The sequence below is a fragment of the Plodia interpunctella genome, chromosome 2 (genome assembly GCF_027563975.2).
Source record: "Plodia interpunctella isolate USDA-ARS_2022_Savannah chromosome 2, ilPloInte3.2, whole genome shotgun sequence".
In the NCBI taxonomy this organism is placed as follows: Eukaryota; Metazoa; Arthropoda; class Insecta; order Lepidoptera; family Pyralidae; genus Plodia; species Plodia interpunctella.
Genome location: NC_071295.1, coordinates 497041 through 519755, shown reverse-complemented (window position 1 = coordinate 519755; position 22715 = coordinate 497041). Strand labels below are relative to the sequence as shown.

The 22715-nt window shown below is 34.2% G+C and overlaps 1 protein-coding gene across 1 annotated transcript in view; it reads left to right on the top strand.

Annotated features, from left to right (window-relative positions):
* Positions 1–22715, top strand: part of Corin (corin) — an 89980-nt gene that overhangs the window by 60131 nt on the left and 7134 nt on the right. Inside the window, exons 13-16 of the mRNA XM_053752947.2 lie at positions 20227–20407; positions 20822–20975; positions 21301–21424; positions 21878–22026. Coding sequence (XP_053608922.1) covers positions 20227–20407; positions 20822–20975; positions 21301–21424; positions 21878–22026 — 608 coding nt within the window. The remainder of the gene's footprint in view (positions 1–20226; positions 20408–20821; positions 20976–21300; positions 21425–21877; positions 22027–22715) is intronic.

The following is a 22715-nucleotide window of genomic DNA, read 5'->3' as shown; positions in this document are numbered from 1 at the left end:
TAACAATTCATATTTTTTTTAACGTAACTTTCTTATGATTATCATCACGATGTTATTGGTTAGCTTCCATATAATAAATACAGACGTTCACCAATAAGAATGGCTACGTAAGCCATATACCACACCGGCGTGTTCACAATCTCTGAAGTTGTCGCCACGACCGAAGTTAGTCGGGCGTCAACATTATCATCACATCAAATAGACTCAGTACGCTCATCTGACCATTTTCCTAGTAAGATAGTGATGAATCACTTTCGTATGTCGTCGTAACTGTGTTACAGCATAGCATTTCCCTAGGGATGTAATGTAATTGCGGCTTTTTCTACCAAAATCAAAAATCAAAATCAAATCATTTATTCAGAAATTAGGCCTTCACAGGCACTTTTTCACGTCATATTTTCATATTAAATGATGTTTACCAAAGCTACAAACTACTAGCATTTCGGAACGACCACTGCTGAGAAGAAATGCCGAAAGAAACTCATTCAAACAGTGTTGGTCCCTATTATGCCAGAAGGGCTTACCATTTTTTATCAGTAATATAACATGTAAGTACACAATAAAGTACATGGTCAAAAGGTATACTGAAACATATTATGATTGTGATCAAGTGCTGATGAAAGGAAAATATATATACTTATATATATATATATATATATATATATATATATATATATATATATATATATATATATATATATATATATATATATATATATATATATATATATATATATATATATATATATATATACATATATATATATGTATAATTAACCAAACAAAAAACACTTTTAATAAAAGATCGAGCTGACCAGTTTCCCCGGCAGCACCCGTTCACGAGTTGACGCGTGAGTCAGCCATCGCGAAGCTCAACCACAATAGAGGGAACCTCCCGACCCGATCCACGACGCCGCTACCGGTTTGACCATTTGAATGTCCATCACATACTCGATCTCCATAATCTAACATAATAGATACCTATGTTACTTTCAGACACTTGAAGATCACAAATCACGTATATGTTTTACAAGTAAATGTCAAAATATATGTAATAAACATGTCAAGAAAATATATAAATAATAATAAAAAAATTAAAATCAAGTGTGAGAGGTGGAAGTTTTAGGAAGGGTCCAAGGTTTTTTATCATTTACCTTACAGCGACATATACTATGTAGATGTTTGTCTCTGAGCTCAGATTAACTGTTTATCCCATTAGAACAGAACATTTTAAAATTCATAGTCAGATACAAAATGCAACTGAGTTAGCAAGATACCCAAATTAATTTTGCAAATTTTGAAAATTATATTGAGATGAAAATATTTTAGGAATCGAGCGGGAATTGAAGCTACGCCCCTGTTATCTATAATTGTTATTTTAAAAATTAGTTAAAAAGCAACAAAACTATTTAGATAATTGCAATTTGGTTGCTATCAGCACTCGCTATCACCACGACATAAAGATCCTTGCAGCAACTGTACTCTCTGTACTCTCGTCCCATATTATGCGATATGAACCCATAAACATGTACAATAAAGCAGCAAACGCCATAACACAGTTGTATCTAAACATAAAGTTAAGAGATAAAACATATCTGTGCGGTTTCAGAGTGGCAGAAAATACTTGGATTCAATTTTACAACCTTATACAAATATTATCACAAACGTGGAAGGTAACACTCACTTCTTATTAGGTAAAATATATATATATCCAATTTTCCTTTACGTGTTCCTGGTTTCTGCCAGAATCGTGCACTCGTTGGGAACCGATCCAGGGTGCACAATCAACTCTTGCTTGAATTGTCATGGAAATTGAAACGATGTGGAAAATTTAAATGTATGTAAATTGTAAACTAACGTCGTGTAAAGGTAAAGGTGTATAATTATTATGGTTTTACCGGAGCAAAGCCGGGCCGGGCGATTAGTACTTCTTAAAGCATAGTCTGGTTTTAATTTTTTTAACTTATTTTAAGTATTTTAAATATATAAAGGCATATACTAATTATATCAAGGCACGGCTAAACTTCCTTCCAGACTGAAAATCTACGATTGTGCATCGAATTTTTTCATTATTTCATTTTGACCTTTCCAAAAGCTGCACAAATTTTAATTCAACCGGAGAAAAATCAGCTGAGAAAATCCTGCGATTCCTTAAATCAAATAAGGCAAAACTTATTTGATAACTTAGTTGTAATTAATCACAGAAGTTGAAATCATAAAGCGAACAGAAGTCTGAGTGAGTGGGCTGAATAAAAAGACGTGTTATTTGTTTACTTTTAACAACGTATATCACAAAGTGATGAAATCTATCTTGATCTAGTATTTTAAAGCCTTGACGGCTAAGACAACAATGGCATTCCAAGAAGGGGTTTTGCCAGACGAGTCGATGGTAGTAAAATCACAGCGTAATTTTCATAAAGATTTTTTATTAAGCGAAATCTAGGCACGCTCAGATGAAATAAATAGGGAGAGAGGGAATTAGATTCTTAAAGACCGGCCCAATTGGTACGTTGCGCTCTGTCGGATTCCTTGACGGACGTCAACGCAGAAATTGTATGGAGTTGCGACATACGTCGACGCACGCCGCCTGACGTACTTCAGGACTTGCGTCAGACGGCGACAAAATATTGCATCTTTACGACATTTCTACTGTCTTGTTATTCCTAATTTTGTGTAATTAATTCTACAAGAGAATGCCTGTAACTTTTAATTTCTCGACAAAAATGTTCGCTAACTTTACCAATAAGAGGCCGAACACTGGAAATTTCGAATGATTTATTTTACATAAATTCTAATGAGATGTTTCTTTCAACTTCTTAGCATTGAAGATTTAATTTGTCACAATTAATTCAATTTGTGTAATTCAATGACATTAAGGATGAGTTGTGCCAGTCAACTTTGACGTTGATTTTACCTGTTGGTAAGTTTAGACAAAATACCTTGCATACCTTTCGTTTTTCTGCGCAGGTTAAAGTTAATATCAAACATAACTGGTGCAACCCACTCTACTCGTATATGTGTGATTTGAAATGTTAGGTAACGCCTACCTTACCACAATCATTCTAGTAATTTTTACTTTTATTATACATGAAAAATAGAGCTAACCTTACGATACCGGTTTAATGACATACCCTTGTATTGATTGATATACTACCATATTTCATAACAATCAGTCCAGTAGATTTTGCGTGAAAGAGTAACAAACAACTTACACACATCCAACCTCACAAACCTATGCTAACCTAAATCCTAGAGGCTATTATCACTATTATAACTATTATCCGACTAAATCATTAGTAACCGAGACACTATAATATATGTTAAATAAAAGACTGTCAACGCGCCCAAGTTATTAATGCAATTGAGACTACACTACACGACATCCTCATACGCGCCCGCTGGTTGCGTCCGGTGCGTACATTTAAAAAAAAATCACAAACGCTTCATTTTATGTAAGCAAAATAATTAATAATAATATTTGCAATCTATACTATTGTTATAAAGGGGTAAGCGTTTGTGAGTTTGTGTGTTTGGGGCGGGTAATCTTCGAAATTACCGAACCGACTTAAAAATTATTTCACCATTAGAAAAGTACATTATCCAAGATATATAGGCTATATTTCATCTCAAAATTTCCAAGGGAGCGAAGCCCCGGTCAACATCTAGTCTCGAATGAAATTATTTAGGTCGAATCATCTCATATACAACTTACAAAGAATGTGCCGTTATTTCAAAAGGAATTTATTCAATCCCTAATATTATTTTGCTATCGAAATCTTATTCAGCTTATTCATTTAACAAAATAACGAAAGCAATTCCAAAATGTAGGCACCTACTGCCATAAAATACAGTAGCAAAAACAAAATTTCAAATAAATCTTTTTATAAAGCCCTCTCGAGTAGCTCGTTAAAAGTGCTAATTAACAAGATGATACGATACAATACGTTCACGTACCTACATCAAAGTAAATTTAATTTCTATGTTGTATATGATTTTCGCCGTTTTAAGGTATAACTAGAAGTACTCATTATCCATCTGTGGATGTCGTACGAGGCGATTAAGGAATAACAACAGCTTTGACAACTAATGGGCGAGGGCGACAAATTCATCATTACCTATTATATAATATTATATTATTATGCTGGATGTACGCATTCTTCTACCATTTTCATATTATGTTATATAACATTACCTATATTTAAATATAATGTAGTTACTGGGAGCAAAATACTCAGTGACGGTGTGATAAACGTTTGATAGTCATTAGGTACATTACTATGTAAAACAAAGTGATCGCTGTTTCTATGTATCAATTTTTAAAACTACCTAACGGATTTTGATGCGGGATCTTTTAATAACTTGGCGTGCGAATGAATTTAATTTTAATATACCTAACATGTGCGCATCAAGTAAAGTGTAAAACAAAACTTTTGCTTTTGTCCTGGTAGAAACCGCTGTTTATTGAATTTCGTTATAGACACAATTCCACTGGCTACGTTCACTGGCTTTGTATTATGTCTATTCTGTCTGTTTTATGTAGTTTTAATGTATAGTAATGAACAAGTTTGTTTGGGCTAGCCTGTGGTTGGGACCACAGGAATAGGAAAATTATATGTAGAAGAAGGATCGAATGCGTTTACAAGCTTTTGAAATGTGGTGCTGGAGGCGCATACAGAGAATTAATTGGACAGATAAGAAAACAAATGAAGAAGTACTAGACAAGATCAAAGAGAGAAGAACGTTATTGAAAGCAATAGAGACAAGAAGGGGAAAGATGTTTGACCACCTTATACGTCACGACAACTTTATGAAATATCTGATTGAAAGAAAAATTGAAGCAAGAAGAGGAAATTGAAAGCCAAGAAGGGCATTCCTAGACGAAATAAAAGAGAAGGCAGAGCTCGTGTCGTATAGGGAGGTGAAATCGGTGGCTGAGGACAGAATTAGATGGAAAGTGCTCCACCGACAAGACCAAAGTTTCTTAAATTAATTGATGATATGCGAAATTATATATGCTTCTTCTACATATATCAGAAGAAGCATAGATCATTTCACAACCACTTAGTTTAATATGAAGCCCCTAAAATCACTCCATATTTTTTTGGAGTGATCGACTAAGAACCCACTAAAAAATCATCTTAAGAAATCTTTTTTCCTTTTGATCTAGAGAAACATAAAGGCCAGATATGAAAAGGTAAACAAAAATTATTAATTTTCCCAACTTTTCAAATATAAAGGGAGCTTTAAGAGGATTTATGTAGGTGTACGTCCTGAGGAATTGAAGATTTCTTTTCAGTTTTAAGGAAACCTCCACATGGAAAATTTCAGGCTCGTCGCAGACAAAGATACGAGTAACATTTTAACTTCTCTTTATAGGTCAATTAAAAAAAACCTTTTTGTAATGCTAGTTTTCTTTAATCTAAGCTGTTTGAATTGTCGCTTATTAGAGGATTTTGCAGAATATCAGTTCACGTTTTTTTCAGCTGTGAAAAGTTACACGGTCAGAGTTTTCTCAAATGCTGAATTTATAGTTCGATTAAAATTTAGCACTACTCATATAACTCGTAACAAAAAGACCCCCAAAAATGCGGTAACGGAAAAATATACGCAAACGTAGGTACTTACGTAATTTATTTCGAGGCCTTTAAAAATACCACGTGTTTTTCTGCCGTCATACGGAGAAATGACGTTTCTGCACTAACTTGAAAACGGAGAAAAAAAATAGTTTGTGATTTTCAATTTAAAAAGTTTGCTGCGCGAAAGAGGTTAAGATATTATATACTTTTACGGTTGTAAAATGTGTAAATAAGTGAGATCTATGGGTATACGTATTTATTATATTTATTTTTTATTTAATATCGTTAATAATTAAAATTTTATTTTTCTTCTTAGTAAAAAAAATATAGAAAAATCTTGAATACTGTATTGAAAAGACGTATATGGCTATATGTGTCTTTTCAACTCAGAAACTTTAAGAGCCGTCTTTACTACTTAGTAAGAATGTAAAAATTAATTGTAATTTACTATTTAACAAACACATTTTTAGCCATTAGCTGCTGTTCAAGTTATTATTACTATTATTAAAGAAATGTATTATATTAAAATTTTTCGTTTTTCATCTTTGAATTGGAGTTTAAAACAAAATGAAAAAAAAACACGTTACGAAATAATTTATTTTATATTGACATAATAATTAAACATCACAAAAGTCTAATAAGAAATTATACTTATACTGAAAGTTTGCAAATTTTAAAAATTTACAGTACTAAAACGACAATCACAGCTTTGGTAGCTCAATAAATTCAGAGTATTAGTATACATATGTTCCTGAGAGCCCACTTCTTGAAATTCTATGAAATTATGCTTGGGATTTAGTGAACATTCCAAAAGAATTGTTTGAGATCACTCCAATTGAAATCAAATCAACTACATAAAAAACTTATTCTATTACTTCTTCTTTCTAATTAAATAAATGTTTTCATGGCTGCTTAATCCCTATTAATCTTGACTTAGTAATCATATTACATCCAGGTTTTAACTGATACTTATTTTCCATATTTGCAATTTTTTCCATTTGTTTCCTCTGTGCTGGTGTCTTGTCATACTTTTTACGTTTCCTAACTTGCCCTTTCTTCATTAGATTTTCCAAACTATCTTGATCAGACTCTTCGGGTGACTCCGGAATGATAATATTAATCGGCTGAGAGTTAGGAATGATGTCCATTGAGCAGTCTGAATCTTCGGAACTTTTTTGCAGTTCTAAACTTGAAGGTATAAAATCTTTATCAAAAATTGAATCGTCTGAATCAAAATCCAATTAAATCAATTTTTATTTTAAAATCTCGTCATTCAAAATCTCGTTATTCAAAATCTGGCTATTCAAAATCTCAAAAGTATCATTATTCAACATTTGGTTATCCATAGCATCGTTATTCAAAATTTCGTTATTCAAGTAATTAGTTTCACTGGAACTAGTTGGTTGTACTAACGAAATTATTTTTGAGCACCTCGAAGATCTCGCTTGATTAGACTGTAACAATTATAACCAAAACCTAAATTTTTAACTGGGAACCAGGCCAAAGCCAGGATGCGTATACTTATGCATAATAATAAAATAAATATAAAGTAAAATATAACCTATAGTGGGATTACTTATGCGTAAATATTCATACATATCACCATCACCACCACCACATTCAGACATACCACCCATCTAAACCCGTGGCGTGCCGAGGCAATTTGTTTTATTAGCAATTATTACTTTTTTAGGTTAATGTTGGATAGGCAGTAACGTTTGCAATGTCATAAATTTTATAAATTGAATATTACACATGAAAATATCGTGCATATACTTACCATATTTCCGTAAAAAACACGGAGACGAGCGTCGCATAGACGTCGTCTTTCGCCTCGGCTGCCTAGGCGCAACTGATTGTGCGGACAACGTGCCACGAACTCCTCCTTTACCCCGCAGTCCCCGCACATCAAACGATACTACGAAAAAAGGACGCTACTGCCACTTGCGTCTAGGTAGTTTTACGCCTGGTATACATAAGTGAACAATGCTAACATAAAGAGGCACATCTTCGCCAATCCGACTTTTCTTTTTATTACAATATAGAAATGCCTTTTCATTATATGACACATTACAAAAACTGTGTTAAAAAAAGACATTTCTATTTAAATATGTCTTTTCAATTTATTATAGAACAGAAAGGTCCATCCAAATTAGTATCATTAGTGAAATATTGCAGATACGTCCTATTTTGCAGTCAGATTTTATAGGTTGCGTTTGTTTTAGCAAACTTTAAAAATACTAGCAGATGCGTCTTATTCTCCTGATTCCGAATCAGTATGAAACTCATTTTCGATAAAAACGTCAGATGCGTCCTTTTTCCGTATGACGGCAGTTTTATGAACTACTAGCAAATGTATAAAAGGCCAAGTTACAGCTGCTCTGTTGAACTTCATTGGAAACATTGAAAATTTCTATTTTTCCCGGACCTTTTCCCATAACAGTGTGAGCGATGGTGCGATTGAATTAAATAGCAAAATTACGATGGTAGTTACCTGTAATGAGGTGGTTCCCGACATAAAGGAATTTGAACCCCATTGCAAAGATCACAAAGCTTCTTTTGCGACGTATTTCTAAAGACTTATATTTATGACAGCTTATGAAAGTCTGACGCAGGCGTTTAATGGTTAAATTAAGTAGTTTATTTTTTTTAATTATGTGGGTAGACGAGGAGTTTTACAAGATTGGTTTGGTTTTTTTTTTTGTTTGATTGACATATTCATAAAATAAACGTACATTGAAACTATTTGTACAACATAACCAATTAGGTATGTCAAAACTGCCTTATCTTGATTTTATGTGAATTAAAAGGCAATTTTACTAAAAGCAAGCTTCATGTCAACAAAAACTGATAAATATTAACTTAGTATAAAATGCTTACGATTATTACTATGTATTGTTTATTTTTTTAGGGTTCCGTACCTCAAAAAGTAAAATGGGAACTCATAAATTCACTATATTCAATTGTCCGACTCAAATACTCACTCGCTAACTAGCTTTTAGTTGCGATAACTAATTCGTACTAAACAAATGTTTGTATTCAACTTCGAATGACATGCTTACATCACTTATTGTTGTGAAAAATTTACTTCTAAGTTAGTTAAAAAGTATACCTATGTTATATTTGTTTTTGCTCAAGTGCTGGTAAAACGCTGGTAAAATGGTTATGTGATTAACCGAACAAAATATATAGGAATCGAGCCGTTCTTTTTCTTGTCAGCACCCGTTCACGAGTTGACGCGTCAGCCATCCCAAAGGTCTACCATAAAATAATCCTACTAAATGATATTGCTAGCGTAATGCAATTTCCAGCGCTGTACAAATTGTGTTTGCAACTTGTTTAAGTTATATTTTCCACTGTATTGCCACAACCGAGAGCTGTAATTTTATTTTATTTTTCATTAGTGTTGAAACTAGACATTGTAATTTTTATTACCCATAACATTCTTGTACTTTTCTTTGTTTTCTTTCATTACACGTAGCGGTTATTCCATTATGGCGCTATGGAGTCGCGCACTAGAGCCACCATTGCATTTTTATCAATTTATTTTATTTCTTAGCATAAAATTGAAAAATCTGTTATAGAATACAAATTCAACGATATGACAAGAAAATTCATTGTGACTGGTGCAACCTACTCTATGTAATATAATACTTATTTATTACAATCGTCGAGAAATAGCTGAGCCCAAGTGTATGACGAAGGTACTGTCTGTGGAAAGCCAATAACAACGTTAAGAACGCATCTCGGCTCCCGCCATTTGTAACGGCCGCATCTGACGGGGAAATATTACGGCTTGTTCAGTCGTTTCGCGACGCAGACGGATAGATATGCCCTTGAGTCGTTGAAGTTTGTTTTTTATGTCGCTTATTACTTTATCGCGAAACAGTAGTTCTTTATTGTGGTAAATAAAAACTCCTACTACCTATACTGTTAATATTAAAAACGCGAAAATTTAGATGTATGCGTGTATGTTTGTCATTCTTTCACGCGAAATCTACTGGACGGATTATTAAGATTTGGTATACCTAACCTGGAATAATATATATAATTATTTTTATCACGAAATTTCCACAAGAGCGAAGCTCCGGGGCGCAGCTAGTATCTTATATGTCTGGATATCTTGTAGACTTTGTGGTGTGAATCCAAGACATGATATTAATGCTCAGTATAACCCGATTAAATTACCTCAACAACCTTTAACATCAACAACGATAACATTAAACGAATAAATATTCAATCAAACCAACCAAACATTTTGGAAAGTTATCAATACAAATTTATGCAGTGGCTACATGGGTATTACTTCATATATTGTGGGCATGTCATGGAGATCGTCTGTCAAGTTATCAGATTAGTATAATCCGGAGCTGCGTTGATCACCCTATTTTCCCATCAGCCGTCAAATGACATAGGTTAATGAAAAGGTAAGAAGGACCCTCTTGCCGAGATATCTGCTCTGTTCACTTAGGTCTATTAACGAGATTATTTAAATAAGTACCTATAAGTAGTTATATTGGGATAGGTACGTAGACAATATGATTTGTTTGCTTGCGACCAACAAAAATAAACAAGTGCAGACTTTTTTTCCCACGTAGGTACATTGAAAAAATAAACAAGAACGAATTATAATCTTAATATCAATCAATCAATATCATCATCAATACATATAATATACATATTATAATAAAACAGTAAAAAAAAGTGTTTCTGTACATGTAAATAAAAAATATTGAGATCGATAGAGAATCAGTAATAGAATAAGAATTAAAAACAAAGTCTGCACACGCTAATCTCTGGATGTACTGGACGGATTTGAATGAAACTTTTTTGTTGTATAGCTACATATAGGGTATAAATAATTTTGAAAACTGTAACACCTGATGGAGTACTATGATGGTACAGCTAAACTATAGGAAATATTAAAATGACGCCTTAACAAAAGTTGTTCAGCCTGATGAGCATTTCCTGTTGAGATATAAAAATCGAAGATCTGGAACACCTGAAGAAGAGTCATAATAGTTCAGCTAAACTATAGAAAATATACTTTTTCAGTCTGATTAGCATCTTCTGTATGTATAGGTATCGTTACATTTGTCTGTACAATTAAATTTCTCTAATAATTTTTACTCCTTACCAAAAATGTACGGCCACGCGAACGAAGTCGCAGGCATCAGCAAGTTTAATACTAAGCTAATAAACATGAATAAAGACAAGAAGTTCAACGAAAATGGTCACATACAGGTCTGAATCCCACTCGACAAGAAGACGTGAAGTCGGCTATTTGTGAAATTTGCGTGGTAGAGAAGTCTCCAGAGTCCAGACACGCCAGTGAAATGATTATTTAAAGAAGCTCCAAATACCTAAGCGACTAAAACCATATTTTCATAAATGAAATGCGTAGGATTTTAGGATTAATCAAGCCCTAAATCTAAAGCGGTTGATTGATCGGTTTGAAAACATCGTTAACAGGCTCTTGGGATAAATTATTTCAGCCTTTTGTCCCGTGGAATTTAATAAAAATTGATATTAATCTCGCGCAAGACTGAAGGTTTATGTACGGGGAGACACGTTACCTGGATAATTTTAATATGAACCGGTGGAATTTCAATAAAACTACATTGTTTGGTGTTGAACTATTGTTTTTAGTAACAGCACTCAATATTCCGGTAGGGTATGGTCCATTTACCTCATAGGGTTTTATAGTAGGTAGTTAGATGGCCGTGTACCTACGCTAATTGACAAAATCCTACAGAGCCCGTTTCTACTGGTTGTTACGCACTTTCGTCCCATTTTCCTGCCACACAAATTGCAAGAGGAAAAACGAATATGTCAGTCTTCATAGAGTTGCATTGTAGGTGAAGATACTGATTTATCGGTTGGTAAATAAAACAGATGTAAATGTACCTAAATGGTACATTTATTCCAATTCCAATTCCAGTATTAATTTCCAAAAAAAGAATTTACGTTTGTTGCATAAACATACATTTTCGATACTAATGACATATATGGGTCGAAAATATTAATTAAATTATCTCTTGTGTTATCGAGTGTTGCACACGTGTTAGACATTAGTACAGCTGTTTTGACTATAAACTAAGAGAGCCTTTGCTCTCTTAGCTTATAGTCAAAACACACACACAATTAATACAACAGTTAATACAATTGCAAGTTAATACAACAGTTAATACAACTTTTTGTATTATATTAACTTTTCAACAGTTATTATACCTAATACAAACGCGTGCTTAACACCCGTGTCGAAGTTTCGCAATAACCTGAGCAGTTTGCCTTATTCCAATCTAGTAAACACCATAACCATATGTACTTAGCAACCTACTAATATGATAAATGCGAAAGTGTGTGAGGATGTATGTTCGTTACTCTTACACGCAAAATTTACGGGACCGATTTTTATAAAATTTGGTACACGTAGGTAGGTACGTATTATCCAGAAATTCCAACGAGAGCAAAGCCCCGTTGCGCAGCTAGTTCACAATAATTATACTTTTCGTTTCATGCATTTCTATCAAGAATGCGTTGTGCCTACTTTGATGAAGTCTTCGAAAGTATCACTGCAAGAAAGCCTGAAAGTGTCGATTTAGACCAGCTTTCTTGGCACTAGTAATGAAGTGGTTCAAAGAATATATATGTACTTAATTCACTACGTTTTAGAATGGTTTGCCATTGCCTTCTTCGTTTCAGACACAGGTTAATCAACCAAAGTGCAGATTTCCTCACGATGTTTTCCTTCACCGAAAGCAATTGGTGGTCAATGAAAATTACTATACATGAGTCGTTATGGTATACAAACTTACGTGGCACGAGTAGGATTCGAACCTAGGACCTTTCGGGCCACAGGCGGGCGTTTTAACCATGCCACCACCGCTTCTAACTACCTAATAGTCTACCTACTCTTTATTAAACTGTGGCATACCACAGTTACCAGTTACCTACCTAATAGTATCTTCGAGAAGAGCAGAGTATCAAAATCAGAGTATCAAATAAAACATGTGCGTGTGCTCTGAGGGCCACTCTCTCGAATTTCTTTGAAAACATGTTCAGGATTTAGTGAAGATTCCCAAAGAATTGTGAAAGTTGGAACCAGATTTTGTGAAAATCAAATAAGGGAATTATGGGCTTTAAAGTTGGACCCTCAATCCGCACATAGAGGATTGAGGGTCCACTTGTACCGGATAAACTAAGGGCACTAAAGAAAAAGTCTTTACGCCAAAATGTAAGATAATGCCAAGCAAAAATTGCGGACACAAGAAATTACAAGAAAAACATTGTATTATTTTCCATACCTGCGTTCAAAATGGACCCTCACGTGGAAAGATTATTACGCTTATAATAACAAAACCATTAACTTTTGGCTACTCTTTGAAACCCTATATTATAGTATATAAATTGTGACATTTTGTGAAAGAAATAACAGATCACGATATCATGTTGGTTAAAAATTATCACCTAGTTAAAATTCGGACCCTCAGTCGTCCACTTTTTGGTTTTCGTTTTGTTTCGCTTAACGTATGATAGCTAACAAAAACACAAAATTGTCTCCTTTTGTGGAAAAAAATGTGCTACAAATACAGTACCATTGGTTAATAAAAACATCTTTTATTGTATAAGAAAATCAATTTTAATTTAGTATGAAAATAATGAAATAGGGTGACAACATTTTGCATAACTTACTAAAAATTATTACTAAAAATAGCTTTTTCAGAATGTTTTTTTTTAAATGTCTAAAATTTGTAATGGAAGCAGCGTTGGACTTCATTTACCCTTTTAAATAATTGATATAATTTGTTAATAATAATAATAACGTTAAAACAACAAATTTTAATTTACACTGAATTGACTATTAATGTATGTGGGTAGGGTGACATTAATTTTGTTTTTGCCCACCTTTAATTTTTAATGTAGGTAGTGTTAATTCTGAGTGATGTTTTTGTGTTGCACAATAGTCGCTATTAGTTTAGTAAGCAATATCGTTTATGTGAGTGCATCGGAAGTGATTGGTGATAAGGATTTGTTGCGAGTTCTATGAAACAGTGATAATTACGTTAATGCATTTATAAATATTTAATGTGCAATCGTATCTTTGTACAAGCAAGACACTCGCGTTCAAGGAAATCAAACTTTTGATTTAAAGTAAGTCTGATTTCGATATGTACCTACCTAGTCTTATAATTTAACAACTACTATTAGGTACACACTAATTAAATTTCTCCTAAAGTTGAATATACTGCTATGATATTGATTTTTTTCACGTGTATATCTGACCTACACTGATGTCAGATTTTTCTCGCCCAGGTATCTATAATGTTTTAACGCATAAGTGCCTGTTATAGTGTACTATTGTAATTTACCAGATGTATGATGTCTTTATTATGAAATTTGATTAAAATCTTCTCTAAATTATTGATAACGTATATTTTATTTAATAATATAATAGGGATTTTTCTCAACAGACCTATAACCATGCCAAGAGGACGCATACCATCTGTTCCAATAGAAGAACAAATATCATTATTTACAAAATATATAGCTAATCTGCAAGATGTACACATTAAATATAACAATCCAATATTTTTAAAAATGTCTCAAGAAATTAATGGAAGAATGTCTAGTAAAGCTCTGCACATGTCATTCTTGCGGCATCGCTGTTCTATAAGTACAGAAAACCTGTCCAGCGATGTTATCGACACCAACCCTTCAATAGACACCACAACAACTGCTGATTCTGTGTCTGCTAAAGAGTCGGTCAATAATTCTTCATCATTCTCGTTTGATATTGATGTACATGAGTGGGAAAAAATTAAACCCGTTCGATCTATCAAGAAACGGTGTGATTCTAACCGCTACAGGACTTATTTAACTTTACCTAAATTTAAATGGTCGACAATGCTAAAAGAAAATATTTGGCTGAATTCAAAATTACCGTGCACATGGGTTCTAAAGACGAGCAAAATTTCAAGTGAACAAGTCGTAGTTAAAGGCCACTGTTCTCAGTGCAATGCACAAATCAATGTTAATATTTTTAAAAGGACTCACAATTTTCATACAGCCTCCTGCAGTGTATCGAACTTTTGTCTCGAAAACAAACACAATGTCTTAAAAAAATCTAAGCTGAGCCCGTATAAGCGACAAAAGTTAGCGAAGATATTAAAACACAGACCGGCTATCGCAGTGCACAAAGATTTAGCTTCTGAGCTATTATCTGAGGGACCTGATGATTTAAAAAATGTATCATCTCCACCGGTATTACCAACTATTAGTGCCCTACGGAAAATTAAGTCAGATGAAAGGATTGGCCGGCAATTTCACAATGATGTCGTTTTATCTTTGTTGACTATGTCTCATGACGACAAATACAAAAATTTATTTCGCCAAATTATTACATTTCCAAATGTTACTGTCCACTTTTGGAGCCAACAACAAGTTGATTTCTACAAAGTGTACTGTGAAACAACAAATAGGTCAACAATAACTATTGATGCTACAGGCTCAATTTTTAAAGCAGTTTCTCTTCCAAATGGTGCAACTATTACCAAACGTCTGTTTTTGTACCAAGGACTAATCACGTGCGATAAAAATTTGCGTTCCGTCCCAATTTTTCAGATGGTAACTGATTCTCATAGCCATGTATCTATTTGTAATTGGTTAAGGATCTGGAATTATAGTGTAGATGGGATGAAGCCTCAAGAAGTCATAACTGATGATTGTGCAGCATTAATATCAGCTGTGATCACAACTTTTACTGAATTCACTTCTACTAAAACATACATTGAACATTTATTTTATATTTTGAGTGGAACCAATCTAGAAATGCCACCTGTTTATGTTAGACTCGATACGAGCCACTTCATCAAAACGTTGCACAATTTACCATGTCTACAAGGAATTGACAATGAAATCAAATTATTCTATATTAGATGCATATATTATTTAAAAAAATGTGAAGATTTTGATAATTTGAAAAGTACTATTAAGGACATATTAGACGTGTGCTACAGTAAAAAAATATCTTTTACAAAAAGAAAACTCGACAGCATTTTAAAAAATAAAGACGTTTGTTCTCCACCATTAGATGATAATGAACACACCGAGAGTATAGATTTTGTAATTGAGGAACATGAAGTTAATAACGATTTCTTTTCTTGGTTTGATAAAGAAGTTCTTTTAAAAAAAAACAATAACGATAATCACGATACTGATGCTAGAGAAGACAATCCATTCTATTTGCCGACAATTGCGGCTACACTGCGTAGGATATTATTCAAACTTCCACTATGGTCTAATATATTAGTTTCTCATTTTAAATCTGACAATCTGACTCCATCGTCTGCGGGTGTGGAAAGCTTTTTTAAAACAATTAAACATTTAATCTTCAAAACTAAAACACAGAAATACAGAATAGATGAATTCATTCAGATTTTTGCACAATATATAGAAGGTGACCTTAAGTCCTCAAAAGTTGACCTAGAAAATGGAGTTACCAATAAAGTTGTGAAGAAAACAGGTGTTAATAGAAGAAAAAGGAAACATTCTCAGAAAAAACAAATTATAAAAAAGGCCAAGTTAGTTAAAGTACTTAATGAGGACTCCGTTTTTTCAGATAAGCCTTCATTAGTTGAAAATTGGAGAGGAGAAGGTACAGATGACGATACAGCTACTAAAATACTTAAACAAATTAAACATATGCAAAACGGTAACTTATGTTCTACTGTTGAAGTTAATAATAGACAAACAAAAATTATAAATACGTGCGGACTAGATTCAACATTTTTTCTTTTGTGTTTCGGTTATATTCAAAATCAATATATACATGATTTGATTAACATGTTCAGCTCTGAATTAATCTCAATGTACATTAAATGTTTGGCAGGTACAACAATAAGTTACGATCCATACAAAATCCGAGCAGATTTAGCACTTAAACATTACTTTAAAGAATCTTTACTAAAATTAAATAACGACGTCGTTATTGTTGATTGCCAAAGTAATGTGGCAAGTTTTCATGAAACTGTTCTTTTGAATCATTTTTATAGTGCCTTATTTTCAAAACGATGTGTTAACGAGTTTTGTACATCGATTTCAATTGAAAGACAATTTGCTTTCTTACCACTCAATTTGGATATGTTATCCGTTTTTGGGATTGAGTCTTTGGAGGACGCGATTTGTTTTGACGAATCATCGAAGTTATGTCTTCATTGTGGCTCTAACGTATCTGTAAATTACGAATTACACGTTATAATTACAGTTGACTTAAACGGTACCGGTGAGCATTGCTTATTGAATATTCCATATACAATAAGAATAAAATCAAAGGTATATGAACTCATCGGAGCTATTCAATTTGTTCCTCCACCCTTTTCAGATAGTATTGGTCATTACAAATGTCATGTTTTAATAAATAGTAATTTCCAATGTTATGATGATAATAAGAGAAAAATCGAACCAAGTTTATTAATACCGATAACTCTACATTTATTAATCTATGCTGCAATTTAAAAGGGTAAATGAAGTCCAACGCTGCTTCCATTACAAATTTTAGACATTTAAAAAAAAACATTCTGAAAAAGCTATTTTTAGTAATAATTTTTAGTAAGTTATGCAAAATGTTGTCACCCTATTTCATTATTTTCATACTAAATTAAAATTGATTTTCTTATACAATAAAAGATGTTTTTATTAACCAATGGTACTGTATTTGTAGCACATTTTTTTCCACAAAAGGAGACAATTTTGTGTTTTTGTTAGCTATCATACGTTAAGCGAAACAAAACGAAAACCAAAAAGTGGACGACTGAGGGTCCGAATTTTAACTAGGTGATAATTTTTAACCAACATGATATCGTGATCTGTTATTTCTTTCACAAAATGTCACAATTTATATACTATAATATAGGGTTTCAAAGAGTAGCCAAAAGTTAATGGTTTTGTTATTATAAGCGTAATAATCTTTCCACGTGAGGGTCCATTTTGAACGCAGGTATGGAAAATAATACAATGTTTTTCTTGTAATTTCTTGTGTCCGCAATTTTTGCTTGGCATTATCTTACATTTTGGCGTAAAGACTTTTTCTTTAGTGCCCTTAGTTTATCCGGTACAAGTGGACCCTCAATCCTCTATGTGCGGATTGAGGGTCCAACTTTAAAGCCCATAATTCCCTTATTTGATTTTCACAAAATCTGGTTCCAACTTTCACAATTCTTTGGGAATCTTCACTAAATCCTGAACATGTTTTCAAAGAAATTCGAGAGAGTGGCCCTCAGAGCACACGCACATAATAATAAAACATACGAGATACCTAGTTGCTTACAACGTGGTGGTCTACCTGTAATTGTCCCTGTCATAATCTAATCTAAATGATTGTATCCTGATTTTTACCCATCTGAAAAGTTTTATCCATCGAAGGTCCAATTAAGAAATTAGTCCTAAATGTACCTAATATGTGTTTACATAATGTACCGGGTAAGTAGGTACCTAGTTTAATTAGGTAATGTTTTGAAGTGTCCATTGTAATGTAAGTACCCATCTTATTGACAGCTCCCACTAAATTGTTTCGAAAACCCCATTAAATAAGTATTTCTCGTTTTTAAAAGCATTCCTCAAAAGATTTCTATATAAAACCTTTGCAAATAAATATAAAATTTCGCAGACATTTTCGCAAACAAACCGGGTAGGTATATTGGGTGCGAGTGACTAATACATTCACTGCTCAGGTGAGATATCGGATCCTTTTTCCATTTATCAAATATAATTCAGAACTTAAGTAATGGAATTTGTGATCTTAGAATATCAAGCGATTGTATCTTAGCAGATTTTTCTCTTGCTTTTACGAGCAATCAGACTTTTTACTTTGTTTTCCATCGTACCTATTTCATATTTCTTTTTGAGTTTTTTTTTGACGTGACAACGTCTTAAATTAGGTTGCGGCTGGGAGTCACTTATGAAAAAGTGTAACGCCCGGTAACGTTACGATGAGTCACCGAACGAGAGAGAGGCCCGCCGAATGCCTTGCGTCTCTCTCCCACTCAACTATGATCGGTCTGCCGCGCGCGTAAAAAGACGTTGTCACGTAAAATCTTCGCCCGTAAAACCGACTTTACAGGCAACCATTTTTTTATTATCAGATTTCATTCAAGTCGCCTAAAGGCAAAACATCCTTCGACCCAACCTCGGGAATCGCACAGATAATATAGCGGGCGGTTGTGTAGTGTTTGTGACTGCCGAAACTTTCATTAATGTTTTTGTGAAGGACCGACATTAAGGCGGCAGGTGGGCTCTGTTTGGTTGTGGTACAAGCCATGAACGTTAGGTGGAATTAAGAGAAATTTTAATAAAATAAATATTTTCTGCGATTTATGTCAATAAAATCCTTCACTGTCTTTTGTACGCGACTCTTCTACATATTATTAGAAAATATGTTTATTTTTAAAGCCGAATTGAAACCCAACGCCTTCCTAAATTAGACCTTCAAGAGCACCTTTCTATATAAAATTTAAAAATAACAAAATATATATTTTTTTTCTAATTTAGCTTCAAATTGAACTGATTATGAGCTTTAAATCAAGTGAAAAACTATAACAATAGTATAAATGTACAGTCTGTATACAACTTATGATTCTCCGGCTCCATTTTGACCCAATCTAAAGTTTAAAACAATGTCGGAACTATGTCTCGGGCACAAACAAATTTGGTGCCTACCTGTTTACTTTACCTTAACAACTTTGTTGGTGAATTCAAACGGGCAATGTGACAGGTTTCTCTTTGGAAAATATCATTAAGTACATTGTTTATTAACAACGAAAACATTGGAGATTTAATAACAAAAATTAATACTTATCTGTATAAATTGTTAGTTTAATCTTTCGTGTTTTAATTAAATTCTACATCCAATACTTTCTTACATCCAAGACGTTTCGAGTTGTGTTATAACGATCCGTGGTCCTCACTGAGGGACTGATGCTACTGCACCGACTGCCAAGTAGGCACCGTTACAAAACACACTTAAGTACATAACTTTGCTGTCACCAACAAAATAAGTTTGTGCAACTTTGTAGGAACGAGTGAATTGCTCTAGAAACAAAAGCGAATGCTGAAAGAAACAAAGATGAAGTTTCTATACTTATCGCTATTTCCTCGTAATTTATACCACAATATCAACATTTTGTTTACCGACATCCTGAAAAGGGTTTTTGCTTAATTTTCAATTTGCGTTTCAGTCGTCGGTCGTCAAGGTGAAATGTATAACTAAAGAAGTAATTTTAACTTAATTAGCTTAGCTCCGACTAATTTGGAACTAAATTAATCTAGTTAATTAAATAGCATTTTAAATCATAATTTAATTGAGGTTTGAAAATTCTTACACGATGTCGCTTATAAGAACAAATCTACTTACAATATAGGTAATATTATGGACTTTTATTAAATTTTACTTTGATTTGTAGAGGTAGAATATTCATCCAGTTAGAATATTCAGTACATATGAGCTCGCCCTACAGTAGAACCACTGTAGGTATCTCCTTCTTCTGGTTCTTCCTCCAGTCTCTTTCCAAGAAAGAGACACTGAAACACTGAGAGTGATCCCTTCTGTGGCTACAGCAAGTCTGTTCAGATGACAATAAGCAATGTATTACAGAATGCGGCAAGCGTCGAACAAGAGGGGGAGCATCGAAGCGAATAGTGGGTGGAGTGGAAGCGTCTCCTGGCGACTGGCCGTTCTTGGCTGCTATCCTCGGTGGGCCTGAGGAGGTGTTCTACTGCGCAGGCGTGCTGGTCGCTGATCAGTGGGTGCTGACTGCCTCGCACTGCGTTGGCAAGTTAGTGGAAGCTCATCATCGATTATCTAAGAATTCAAAAACTAGGTCCTGTCTGTAGAGTATGGTACCCGTAATATTGTACGGCTGGAGTATTCTCCACAGACAAGTTTTTCAATTAGGTGTTTAGTTACCGGTAAGCAGGAGAACGGAGTCTATGTTTATCATTCTCTTCTTTGGATAACAATCCCACCGCTGTCACCTTTAATTGGTAAAATTGGTAGAAAAAGCACTGGCGACTGGCTGCTCCTAGTTGCAATTCTCAAATAGGCACGCCAAAATTCTGTATGAGATGATGATAGTCTAGACCTAATAATTATCATCAGTCGGTTGCAGCTTAAGCGCTTGAATGTTGTAAGACTACTGAAATAAAAGACATAATAACAGTTAAACTGTAATCTAATATTTTCTTCCTAGTCACTCAGATGTGAATGGCTGGACCATACAACTGGGCATCACCCGGCGTCGCTCGCATGCCTACTACGGCCAGAAGGTGAAGGTCCGGCGTGTGGTGCCGCATCCACTGTACAACGTCGGCGTCGCACATGACAACGACATCGCGCTTTTTCAGGTATATTTACTTCGCTGGGTCAATAATGAAAAGATCTTGGCTTCCGATATAGAGTGTTCCATTATTTTCCTTACATATTATATAATATAGTCTTCTGCTGCGTCTGTCTGTTCGAGATATACGCAAAAACTGCTGCAGGGATTTTGATGCTGTTTTCACAACTACGATGAAGAAATAAATATTAATAATTATAATTCGACAAAGGTGTTTCCGCTTCTGTTATCCCCAACAATAATTAGTTGGAGATAACGCTGATTTTCAAGTAATATGAACGGTGTAATTATGTTTTCACGAGTTCTTTCAGTCAACAGTTGTTATTTTCCAGCTGGCTGTAAAAGTGCGATACCACGAGCAGTTGTCGCCAGTCTGCTTGCCGCCGTCCAATCGTATACTCCCCCCAGGAACTCTGTGCACTGTCATCGGGTGGGGCAAGCGGGATGATAAGGATAGTGAGTATTTGATTGTATCACGACATGCCTGATGATGTGGCGTAGACACACATATTTCGCTATCTTGGCATTGATTATATTAACCAATTTCTACAGAAATGTGAGTTTAAATCCCACAGCTGCTAGTTATTTTATTTATAAAGAAAAAAAATCATTGCAAATTCCAGATAATTTCACTGTCAAGATTAAAACGTCAAACTATAAATATATCCACTAGGTGTTGGGATAATAGCTAAAATCATATTATTATTATTTTTGACGACCTCTGTGGCCGTGTGACGATCATACTGGACAAAGGGACTGCTACATTAGTCACGATGTAATATGATCTCTTTCAGATTGACCTAAGTTTTGAATGTTAAATATATTTATTTATATAACAATATGTCTCGGACTTACTTTGGGGCTAACTCAATCTGTGTGATTTGTCATATATATTTATTTATTGTTTAGTGAGCGAATACGAGCCAGCTGTGAACGAGGTGGAAGTGCCAGTCTTGAACCGGGACCTCTGCAACCAGTGGCTGGAACACCGCGACCTGAACGTCACTGAGGGTATGATCTGCGCTGGATATCCTGAGGGAGGGAAGGACGCTTGTCAGGTACCTATTACTTCTAGATCTTAGATACAGACATATTTAGTTAATAATTCAATTCTCACCGGGAACAGTTTTCCGGAATGAAACCACTTACCCTTTGTCCTTTACCGTATTGCAAATTATACGTGTATGCGAAATTTCATGAAGATTGGTTGAGTGGATAACCCAGGAATGCCTTTTACACATTTCTATATAATTACCTATATTAGTGGACGTCTCACATCAAGTTTAAGAGGTAGAAAATATCTCTAAACTTTAACTTTACGAACTCGAACGATTGAGTATATCTCTATATGTATTGGAGGGTTACAAGCATACATCCTTAAATGAAGTTAAAAAAGTCCCCCTGTCATGTCTGTCTGTATGACCGTGATAAACTCGAATGTATTATTATCAATTAATTAATTGAACTTTGTTCTTGTCGGTGGGGAATTTTCCATCTAATTCTGTCCTCCCTCAGCCATCGATTTCACCTCCGTATACGACACGACCTCGAAACTACTGGACGGATTTTTATACGGCTTTCATCAAGAGATAGTGTAATTCATAAGAATTTATTAAGCGAAGACGGCGTCGCTAGTAAATGATAAAGTGTGGGTTGAACTTATGCGAAATGACATGATTTATTTTACTTGGACTGGAGACAACGTCCAGGTCTCATTTTTCATCGGACAAGGAACGTACCTATATTC